The 12237-nt window shown below is 41.3% G+C and overlaps 1 protein-coding gene across 1 annotated transcript in view; it reads left to right on the top strand.

The window, feature by feature from the left end:
* LOC107122836 (histone-arginine methyltransferase CARM1-like) overlaps positions 1-12237 on the top strand; it is a 99688-nt gene that overhangs the window by 33494 nt on the left and 53957 nt on the right. The window contains exons 3-4 of the mRNA XM_015425979.1: positions 9394-9500; positions 9711-9815. Coding sequence (XP_015281465.1) covers positions 9394-9500; positions 9711-9815 — 212 coding nt within the window. The remainder of the gene's footprint in view (positions 1-9393; positions 9501-9710; positions 9816-12237) is intronic.

The following is a 12237-nucleotide window of genomic DNA, read 5'->3' as shown; positions in this document are numbered from 1 at the left end:
CCCCCCCTACACTGGACAAGCAGCTGCCTGTCAGGTGTAGGAGAGGAGGTGGGATGCTTACAGCTGCCCGGGGAGGTTTGCTCAGCAGGATTGCCTTAGCCCTGCTGCTGGCTCAGCCTCCCTGATGCCTTTAAACATAATCCCCCCAACACCAGACAGGCGGGGGTCCGTCAGGTGTAGGAGCAGGACCAGGGTACTTTAATCCATCAGGGATGTTGCCCCAGCAGGATCACCTTAACGATGCTGCTGGCCCAGCCTCTCTGATGGCTTCCAACACACTCCCCCCACCTTCTACACCTAACAGGTGGTTGTCTGTCAGGTGAAGCAGTGGTTGCAGGGTGCTTAAAGCCATGAGGGAGCCCGCCCCAGCAGTCTACAGAGAGGTCCTTCAGTCTCACTTCATTTTTTACACTACAATCTTCTCTGTTAGAATTTCTACAACAAATGTTACATTTCAAACTTTACATCAACAGTATTATAACTGGATTTATGGAAGTTAAATACCATAGCGAAGCACAGGTATCAGGCTAGTACAATATAAAATCAAGCATACACACAAGAAATACAGGTCTAGGAATTCAGACAGAAAGGTACGGAGACGGCTGCATTAGCAGGAAGTATCATTGCTGGGGCTACATGTTACCTGTCCAGTGAGATGAGTCGACTCTGCCACGAAAAAGGGGTAAAAATATGGGAAGGGGTTATGAGTTGGCCAGCAACATACATAGGAAGTTCCAAACAGTGCTAAGAATGGAACCAGCAAGGTAGGGTAGAATTAGGAACGTAAAAGCAAGAGCGAGAGACCAAATGCCGGATGCTGTCTTTTTATACCTTAAATGTAACCTAAGGCTAACACCTTTCTGGTCACCTGGTCCCCAGGAAATATTAAGAAACTGAAACTGTTAATGGGTCAGGAGAAAGGGATTACTCATTGGGCAATTGCGGGTATTGGCCTGGCTAGGAGTGACCCCTCTCAGAAATGGGAAAGACAAAGGAGGAAATGAAGAGAAAAATATAGGTTGCAGGGCCATGATTTTCTGTGGTTAGACCTGGCCTCCGTCTAGCCACAGAAAATCATGGCCAAGTCTTCTGCCCACAGAAAATAATGGCCCTTTAAAGTTTAAAAGGCTGGTACACCATGGACCCTCTGGGGCATGCTCCCTCCTCCTTAACTGCTCCTGCTGACTCCCTGACACAATTCTAATGTTACTGGGAGTGGAAATATCAAAACTATAAATCATTTCAAAATTTGACATTGCAAATCCAAATCTGATTTCAGAAATATTGGGCATTTTATTGGGTTGGCAATATCGTTTTGCATGGACCTGTTTGAAGGAGAAATTGCAAGCTCTCCTTGAATAGGCAGAAGTGTGTACCACTTTTGGAAGGACTACTTTGATTGAATGCTGTGTGTTTATTCCATTGGAAAAGAATTGGACCTAATACCAAGTAGACAGGTTTCAAACATGAAACCTGGTTTGTAGCAAATTGTTTCTGAGCATGTCAAGTTTCCACACAATTATGAAGGCCCTCCATTACTCTGTCTTCGCAGGTCTTTTCTTGTAGAAAAAGCCCAACAGGAACTCATTAGCATAATAGGCCACACCCAACAGCAGAGACTCATTTGCATATTAGGCCACACCCCAGACAGCACAGCTCATTTGCATATTAGGCCACACCCCATTCCTTCCCTTGGCTTGCCCGGACAAGCTGACCCTTGGGAGCCCCCTGGTCCACCTGCCTCAAAGTCGCTGGGGGGTTTGCTCTCCAGGCCTTCCCTCTGTAGCTACCACTCACGCAGAGGTTTTGGCTGTAGTGGGTGTGGCCAACTCTGAAGCCAGCTGGAACTCTGTTCCTGTGCGTTCCTGCCCAAAAATAGCCCTCTTCAGACATGTAACCTGTCCTAATAATAGAATACTGGTTGTACAGCCTTCAGATGCTATGATCCAAATTGACTGATATTTCATAGTAACAGCTATTATGATATTCCAGACATGTAACTTTAAATACTATTCAAAGCCAAACTGAAGTTTAAAACCACTGAACTGTGCAATATATTGGAACCAGACAACTGGGCTAAATAGTTTGGAGTCTGTCACTAATCCTTTGCTTTATATGTTTTTGCAGCACTTAGTTCTGCCTTTACTCCTTTGTCCCAGGTTGTCTGGCAAGCTCAGTTGGAAACTGGACTTTTCTAGTGGCTGCTCCTTTACTCCACCATAGCTTCTCTGATCTTATACATCAGATTCCTTTCTTCCTAGGTTTCTGGAAAGTTGGTAAAACACTGCTATTCCCCAAAACACTCTTGTTTATGCCTATTTAAGGACTATTGAACATTTCGGACTTGTTGTCCGAATTTAGAATTTGTTAGCCCTTGTGCTGTTAAAACTTGTTAGCCTATGTGCTTTACGGATGTTGGATAAGATTGATATCACAGCTAAACACAATAAGACAACCAGAGAACTGAATTTGGTGGGAAAAGAGTTGTCTCGAAACGAACAACCACTCGAGATGTTCGTATCGCTCACCTTCCGTATTTGACGTCCTGTGTTCTGAAAACATAGAAATTATAAACATCATCAAGCGTCAATTCTGTACCTTTACTCCACCATAGCTTCTCTGATCTTATACATCAGATTCCTTTCTTCCTAGGTTTCTGGAAAGTTGGTAAAACACTGCTATTCCCCAAAACACTCTTGTTTATGCCTATTTAAGGACTATTGAACATCATGATGTCCTTACTACTTACTACTTTATTTTTTATAATGTCCTTACTACTACTTTATGTTTTATTATATTTAGACTTTGTCTTGTTTTCAACCTTTGTTAAGAGCCCCGATCTTATTGGAAGGGTAAAATATAAGGACTTTAAATTATTCAAATATATCAAAAATCTCAGTTCTAATTATGACAACATTAACTTACTTCAATAGTTTATAGGATATAACATTCTGACGTAAACTTCTAATTTTTCTTTCATAGTTTTAAATTCCTGACTTGAAAATGGGGGGGGGGGATCAAAAGGCTTTTAAAAAAACTTTGTTGTGTGGGTGTGTTAAGTGCCATCGAGCTGCAGCCAACTCAGGGAGACCCCATAGGGTTTGCAAGGCAAGAGGTGGAAGAGAGGTAGTTTGCCACTGCCTGCCTCTGGGTAGGAAAGCTGGACTTCCTTGGTGATCTCCCATCCAAGTATTAATCAGGGCTGACTGCTTAGCTTCCAACATCTGGCAAGATCAGGCTACAACTCTGGTGTACAGTGGAGAATTTATTTTGGTTTTGAATCTGTGTATGGTTTGAGATTTTTATAAGTTTTTGGATTTTTGGGGTCTTTTTTGCTCTTTATGATGACATATAGCTACAGCTAGCCTGTATTCATGAAGGAAGGTGCTATTCTTGACCTTCTTGCTTGTAGCATTTAGACAACCATAAATCATCAGTAGTGTTCTCTGCTTCCTTTAGAACATGTGTGCAACATCTGAATAGTATCAAGGAGGTCATAAAATGGAATGTCAAGTAGCCAAACACTTGCCTTTTGAAGACAATGATCATCTATTCGGAGCAGTTCAACCAATGAATGTACAGCCCGCCTAATACTTTTGTAGTATTTCCGATCTAACAAAATACTGTTTAATTCAAAACTCCTTAGGTATTAGATTTTATTTTATCCTTCTTCTAGGGTACTTGGGCCAGTGTGCATAATGTCTCCTCATTTTATATTCTCCACAAACCTGTGAGATAGGTTACATTGAGCAGTAATTCTTACTTCTGGCCGAATGTTGTTTCGTCACCTATATGGCAGAGTGTGTGTATGATGATTTCTCCCTCCCTCACAGAATTTCACTTTATATTTAAGCAGCCAATTTTTCTTTCTTGTTTGTTTTTCTCTGGCTGTCCCACCCAGTCATTTGAATGTATATTGGTAAAGTCTGACCCAGCCTAAGGAATTGAGGGGAGAGATTAAAATCCTTCTTTTGTCCTTGTTTTATAATGGCACACAAGAGGCTGATGGTAAATCAAAACTAACAAACTTTTATTTCATTTTGCGAGGAAATGGTCATGTAGGAATCAGGTTTAGGACATATGAGGTAAACGGGCAACAGGAATGAAGTAACTTTATATAAAAACGAACACTAGATAATTTGCCACAAACAAGTAACTGTTTTGGTTATTCAGACAGGTCTTTAAAACTTGGCCGTCTCTGCTTACATACACAAGCATAACCTTCTTGGTCTCACAGACACTAAAGTTGGTGAAGGCAGGAATACTCACACAAGTTCCAGTTTCCTTCCTTATCCACTGGCTAGTGATCACCCCCGTGTTCTAGGAGCTATTTCCCTCAGACTTGATAAGGATGGGCTACGAGTCCCACTTCCCTAACTCAGGATTCTTCTTGATCCTCTCACAGTACGCTTTGCTCTCTCACTGTTAACAGTAAACTCCCAACTGACACTCTCAGCTGTAGAATTCCATTTGAATCCCCTGTGAATCCCCTGTTACTCAAGGTTCTCCGACCAGGTTACAGCATTAACCATTTACTGTCCATCACTGTGTGCTTGAATTTGGATGTTCCCAGTCCTAGTCTTACACTATAACTACTACTCCAATTACAATTACTAATCTCTTGAATCTGTGCTGTCTGTTAAATGGACAACTTTCCATCGTAATTTCCCTACTTTCCTACAACAAGGAGTGTTTCAGGGTGTGTGTTGGCCCCTTTATTGTTTAATTTATATATCAATTATATGATTTCTGCTGTCTCTGCCCAGGGCTGTTATTCTCCATCCATTGCTAAAGTTAAAATTTCTATCCTACATTTTGCTGATGATGCGGTTCTCCTCTCAAGAACAACATCAGGACTGTCCTCTCTGATAGAGGCTTTTGTCTCTTACTGTCTGGAAGAATGCCTGATAGTTACGGTAACTATCAAAAATCTAAGAGAGTTGTTTTTGGGAATAGTTCTCATGTACACCACAAGTGGAAAATTCATGGTAATGATAATGAGGAGGTCCCCCATTTCAAATACTTACGAGGTTTGGTTTGACCAGAGATTAATTTGGTCAGTGCAAGCTGCTCATGTTAAAAGATTGGCTACAATGGGATCAAATATTCTCTGTCGTTTCTTTTAGTGATCTGGGGTTGAGTATATCTAAGCTGCCATCAAACTGTTTAACACCAAGGTGGCTGTACTAAGTTTATACAGGGCTGGTATCTGGATAGTCCTTGGATTCAGTTCTCCTTAAAGTCCTACATTCCACCTGCAGAATTCCGAATTGTGTAGTGGGGGTGGCCCTCCAAGCTGCATTGGGACAACCATCTCTTGAAGCTCGGGCTTGGTTGGAAGGCTTTCCCCCTTAAAGTTAAAATCATACACTCTGACACCTAAGAGGGCTACCTTGGTTTAGAGAGGATTCTTATGTTTCCCACTGTGAGAAACTTGTTGAGCAATAACTACAGATCCTCAGTCTTTCCTTAGACTCCCTTTATTCAGTTGGGAAGCCATGAGAATAATTAAGAAATTATAACCAGGGCTTTTTTTTAAGAAAAAGCCCAGCAGGAACTCATTAGCATATTAGGCCACACCCAATAGCAGAAACTCATTAGCATATCCGGTCACACCCCACTACCTACTCTTGGCTTACCCGGGTGCCCTGCAGCTGCGGGGAGCCCAGACAAACCCCCCCTGGAAGGGAAGGCAGTTTAAACCCCTGCTGGAGCAAATGAAGACACTTAATCAAAACTTTGCTGCACAACAACAGCAGCTAGTCAAGACTTAAAAAAAACCCAGAGCAAACAGCTGAGAATCTCAAAGAAGTGAATGCCAGTACCAAAAAGCTCAAAAACCAAATGCAGGAGATGGAAAAGAGGAGAAACTTTGACGAAGCCCAGCTTTTACAGCTTCAAATGGAGAAGGCAAGATTCATACTGAGATTACAGGGAGTTCCTGAGACTAAATATGAGACTAAAAATTGAGTGAAGCTTTGGGACCGGTTGCAGATTTTTAAGCGGATTTTCTTTTAAGCAAAATGGATGTGATCTGTAGGTCATATTCAGAATATATAAAGAGAAATTATCTGCCCGGCAAGGTGGTGTTAAGATTCTCCAGATAATGTGTGAGGGATAAGATTCTAAAAGCAACAAATGGAACTACCCTTAAAATTGATGGCAAGGAGATAAGACTTTTGAAAGATATCCCCTTTGAAATAAGGGAAAAAATGAAAAAATACAGAGACTTGGCTTTGTTTCTACAAGAGAACAACATATCCTACAAATGGATTTTACCTGAAGTCATACTCTTCCAATTTAAAGATAAGAGGGGAAAAATTGACTCTGTTATGAAAGCAAGAGAGTTTCTGCAGCAACAATTGGATCCAACGGGAGAAGAGGACGAGAAGAGCAACAAGGAGAGTGAAGATGAAACACTTACTGGAGAAGATTCGGATTCGGAACGTGGGGCGGCTGCCCCCAACCAAGGATATTGATTGAGGGAAAGAAGAGGCAAATGAGATGCTAATCTTCTCTGAAGTTTGACTTTTGATTCTTATTAAATAATCGTTCTTGTATATGGTTCTTTACTAAGTCAGAATATCTGGACTCGAATTACTTAAGCGATTTTAACGATCACTTTCAATGTAATAAGTTACTCATTTTTTAATCGAAAGCTATTTTATTGTAACCATTATATGACCCCCACCACTTGGGTTTTTAGTAGTTTATCTTTACTTTCTCCTGTAGTTTATAGATTCCCTTTCCCTATTTTCTTCTGGTTTTTAGAAAATAAATAATAAAAAACAAACAACAACATAAACAGCTTGCTAGGAATTGTAGAGAGAATTGTGGAACATATTGAATAAAAGGCTTCTTGGTCCTATGGCCTGGATGCTTCATTTACAGCAGCCAATGCTTGTTCTGTGAGGGTAAGGGATTAATATTAAAGAAAGGTTGAAAATGCAGCTATAGAACAGCTGGCTTTGAGTGTCTGGTCTGCTGAATAATCACGGTGCATGCAGATATTTTCATTCTGGGCCAGAGAAGAATGTCTGGGGAAATGATGCTCTGTTTCTAAAGCAGTGAAGCTATATGAGCTGGATACTGAACAATTTATTTGGACAACTATGATAGTGAACAATTTATTCGGACAACTTTTGCACCATTTCTCAATATATAGTCTGCTGAAAGTGATTAAAAATCTCAGCACCATGATTATTTTAGCTTTGTGTTTTGGTCTCTGGAAAGATGATATAAAAGCTTTAGAAATAAATAAATGATCACAAGGCATTGTATTTTTCTGCCCTCATTCTGACTTTATTCCATTAAAGGTGTTCATACTGAACTGTCATTTCTGTTGTGAGAACAGTACTATACTACTTCCATTATTTTTTCTTGTATTTTAATTGTCACATTATTCTGTGACTGCATCTTTCTCAGTAATGTGTGGATGAAAGCTGCTTGGGGACTAATATAAGACAATTGAATTATGATTTAGAGGTCTTCTCTTCCCCAAAGAACAAGCACATTGAGGAATACGGATAGGCACGAACTGGAAAAAGGGGGTTCATTTGGAAAATGATCATTGGATCATTTTCCAGAGTGTGGGAGAAAATAAATCTTCCTTGTGATTGCAAATTGGGCTTTTGCTTTAGAGAGGATTTTATTGTAAACTTTCTCTTGTATAAAACCCTGAATTGGCTGACTCTTGAGTGTGGCTGGCACAGCATCAGTTTAAAATTTTATTGGGCTAAAATAGTGTTGCCAGACCCTCCTGGTGGAGGCGGGGGTCCCCTTCCACCAAGCAGCTGGCCAGTGGGGGGGGACTTACTAGTAGAAAGAGGAAGGCTCAGGCTACTTAATCAGCATTCCACAGGAAGCCAGAGACATTATCATGCCAGTTGGGTAAAAACTCTATGGTAGTTTTCAGGGTCAATGCGTCTTCATATTATAGGACAAGGGATGGACAAGTATCCAGGGAATTTCATTTGGAGTGGATCTGCATGGTAAGGCTAATACTGTATTGAGTAGGACTCAGTTGCAAACAAAAGCAATAATTCTCAAACTTAAAAAGAACACTTACTGATTTTTTGTACATTCATTCATTTAAATGTTGGTTGCAGTCATTGTTTGGTAGCACTTCTGTTTTGAGAGCTAAGAGTGGCAATTTCTCCTTCCTACTTTAGACCCCCACTTTGCCCCCCACCAAGTGCTGTCCTGAGGGTCCCTTGATAATCCAGGAGCAGAATTTCAGAGGCTTTTATGGGCTGGTTTAGGAGCAGTGAGACAAAGAAGTCTTGTTCTATGGCTTTGCTTCAGTTATGGTAGTTAGAATCCAGCCCAGTTTAAATAACAGGAAACTTTAAAATGAGCCCTTGTGTTCTATTACTGCCATATTTATACTTCTTTGATAGTAGGAATTCTTGTGACACTGTTTTGACACTATGGATGGTATAATGCAGTCTACTGTCTCATGCTGTGCATTAAGTTTTAAATTGCAAGTGTGGGACTAAAAGTCATTGAACACAGATTTAAAAACACATGAATTGGGCTATTAGAGTGGTTTCTCATTACTGTGCTCATATGAGTAGTCTCCTCATGTAGTTCTAGTTAATAAAAATCCTATCATGAAGCATTTATACACATCAACTTGCAACTCAGACATGAGTGGAATTGTTCACTGGTACTCTTGCTTATATTACATTTTTCTGCTTCCACTTCTACCAGAACTGTTTACTTTGGGGTGCAAGTATTACATTGCAATGCTGCGCACAGTTTGCTTAGAGCAGAGTAACTTTGCATAGGACTGTTAGAAACAGGTATCACAAAATGTCATTTGTTTATAAATATATAAATTGAGTAAGAAGTAAACAATCTGACATATAGGTGTGCAAAGCTGTCTCAGAAACAGTATCAGTGCCCCAAAGGAGCCATGCCTAGAGCTCCAGCTCACAATCTTAAAACTGTTTGCTGTGACCAGATCTGAAATTCCAGCAACATTATTTCCCACACTGTTGCAGAGAGCATATATTGTAACAAAATCTAGAGAGGGGAGACCTTTCCTTAAAAGTGCATCACCCTGACAAGTTATTCTAGTATAAGAAAAAGATCAGATAGATTAATCAACACAGAATAAAACCAAATAATGGAAGGTTGGTTACATAAGATATTTCATGTTATCTCTTTTGCATTGTATTTGGAATAGCTCATTCAGTTACCTTCAGTGTCACTGTCTGCATTTCCAATCTGATGGTAACTGTTGCTTAATTGCCGTCGGCAGTTTCGTGTAACACAAGCCATGTCTTTTAGTTGCCCGAGCCAGTGCCACACCTGCTGTGAATGTGTTGCCTACTATTCATGACCTTGCATTAAATTGCTATCATTTTAGTTTTGTTGTTTCTGTTTCAGAATATAGCTTGTTTTCAAATGCACTCAAGAACTGCAGGAATCAGAAGAAGGAGCACTCTGTGTTCAATCAGAGAACAGAAGAAGCCTCTGCAGCTCAATATTTTCAGGTAGCAGTCCATTGCATCACAATCCTATCAGAGGTAAATTCAATATTTCCCAGTTTTACTGCACTTCCTGATCAGCCCTCTTGGAATGCTGGCTTGGGTTTCTACCATGAAGTTTTTACCCTTGTTTTGTGTAGTGCAGCAGGCAGATTGTAGAAAGCAAACTTTTATACATTTTCCTCCTTGTTTTTCCTCCCTTTATTTCCTTTATAGTTTTATGGCTGCCTGTCCCAACAACAGAATATGATGCAGGATTTTGTAAGGACGGCCACATATCACAGAGCAATACTACAGAACCACATAGATTTTAAAGATAAGGTAAGCTCTGTTAGGAATCTGGCAGCCCAAGTCCAAAGGTTTGCACTGGCCTATCTGCCTGCAGTGCTGACTGTACTGTTGTTGTAATGAGGGCATCATGTCGCATCTTCTGATGCAGAGCTGATAGAGCTGCTGGCACACTCCATTCTAAACATTTGCATGCCAGCACAGCAGGACTTGATTTAAATATGGTGTCTCCCATGTGTGGTGCTGCTGGAAAGCTCTTCTACATACCGATGCTCTGTGTGGCTGCTGTAGCAATTAAAATTATTTATTCCATGAGCCAGCCTAGACATCTGCAGTATTTGCATTACCAGTGCACCTGACACCTGGGTCATAAAGTGGTTCAAACTTCTTCAATGTTTCAATGGCTGGGTAGAAGCTTGTCAGGTATGGGCATCTTAGTAGTACTGAACGTCAGAGACATCATCTTCTAGCTGGCTTTTGGAATCATGAGCATTTTGGAGTTCTTGAACACTCCACTTGCCCCCATTCTAGGACAAACATATTTTTTCTCCATGTAGCATAATAGTTTATTTATTTTTATTTTATTTATTATCAGATTTATACCCCGTCCTCCCAGCCAAGGCTGGCTCAGGGCAGCTTATATAAAAGAATTTTAAAAAACACACGAGTAAGTAGTTTAAATAGTCCTGAAACCATATAAAACATTCCAACATTAAAAGGTGCTAATATTAATGATACTAATAGGTTATTAAATGATGGCGGTAGGCCTTCAGTATTCCATCCTAGTGGTCAGCTTTCACAAGTGTGAACATAAGAACATAAGAGATGCCAATGTTGGATCAGGCCAAAGGCCCATCCAGTCCAACACTCTGTATCACACAGTGGCCAGAAATACCAGTGCCATCAGGAGGTCCACCAGTGGGGCCAGGACATTAGAAGCCCTCCCACTGTTGACCCCCCCAAGCACCAAGAAGACAGAGCATCACTTGCCCCAGAGCCCCTATCTATACCTTGTGGCTAATAGCCACTGATGGACCTCTGCTCCATATGCTTATCTAATTCCCTTTTGAAGCCGTCCATGCTTGTAGCCGCCACCACTTCCTGTGGCAGTGAATTCCAAGTGTTAATCACTCTTTGGGTGAAGAAGTGCTTTCCCAAGTGTGTTCTTACATGTATTACGGCTTTGCCAGATTTTGGGGCTGCAAGAAAGGAATGCATAGATGTTGCTCATTTGATTGTACAAGATTCATACCTCTTCCCTTCAGGACATATGCCTGTTTATGGATTCTAGTGAAAATGGAAGATTAAAGAAATCCTGGCAGGAGGGAGTTCAAGCCAGGAAGCACACTTTTGTGTCTTCATATTTGATAATTGATTCATATATTTAATAGCCAAAAGGTGGTGTTACAGAGAGATCCATGATTAGATTTCCTGACCATTCCTTGATCTGACCTATTCATTATAATGGGCCTTTGCACAAAACACTTTCCTGATGAATGCAGCCAAGAATTTGTTCTGTTCTTTGGTTTGGGATACTGATACTATTCTTGGCTCACTTTCCAAATCTGTTAAATGCAGAGCAAAAGCAAGGGCATGCTGACCCAGCTGACACCACAGTTTGTACATATTTATATTATTCTTGTAAGGGCTTTTTAAAAAGTAACCGATCCTATACAATGAAAATGGCAAGACCAACTATAATCATTCTTCCCTTATGACTTAAGGGTCGTCCTTACTGCTCTATCCAGTGAGTGAGTATTGTGAATATAGCTATGGCTTTCCCATTTTTGGCTGTGGAATAGCCAGCCCCATAGCCAGAAATTTTTTCATTCTGGTGCTGGGCATACACTCCTTCCCCACCCACTTTCGCTCGCTCAACCAGGCAGGCATCAACCAACCAGCCAGCTGCCCTTGCCACTTCTCTCTCTACCAGCAGCCCCAGGCTTCTGCCTCCTGGGGGAGGGGGGACCGGGAGAGGAGGCAATCAGGAGATGAGGGGGCAGGGCAAATTTGGGAGGGAGCATTGCCCCAGGTGGCCCCCAGTGGCTATGAGCCTGGGAATAGCTGGTGTTCATGGTCCTTTGCCTTCTGTACCCAACACAGCTGTACCTGTGGGGTTGGTGTTTTTTTCTAATAACACACGGGCTCTACAATCTTCTGTAGTGTTGTATCAGATATGCAGACTTGAACTTGTTCTCTCAGTGTCAGGTTGTAAATTGCAGCATCTTTGGTAGTGTATGTGTGTGTCTCTTTATTTTAAATGTTTAAATTAACTTGTTTTCTCTAAGGCTTTATTCCAAAGGTCATTTCGCAGAGGGAGATTATTTTGGCAAGCTGGTTGTAATCAGGGGTCTTTTGGGGCCAGAGCGCGCCGGAGCGCCACTCCGGGAGCCCAGGAGCTGACAAAATGGCAGCAGACGCAAGCCCCGCTCCCAGCTCCCTGCGCTGCGGCCCG

The sequence above is a fragment of the Gekko japonicus genome, unplaced genomic scaffold, assembly GCF_001447785.1.
Source record: "Gekko japonicus isolate JY-2015 unplaced genomic scaffold, Gekko_japonicus_V1.1 scaffold31, whole genome shotgun sequence".
Lineage (NCBI taxonomy): Eukaryota > Metazoa > Chordata > Lepidosauria > Squamata > Gekkonidae > Gekko > Gekko japonicus.
This window is presented reverse-complemented; position numbering and strand designations above follow the sequence as displayed.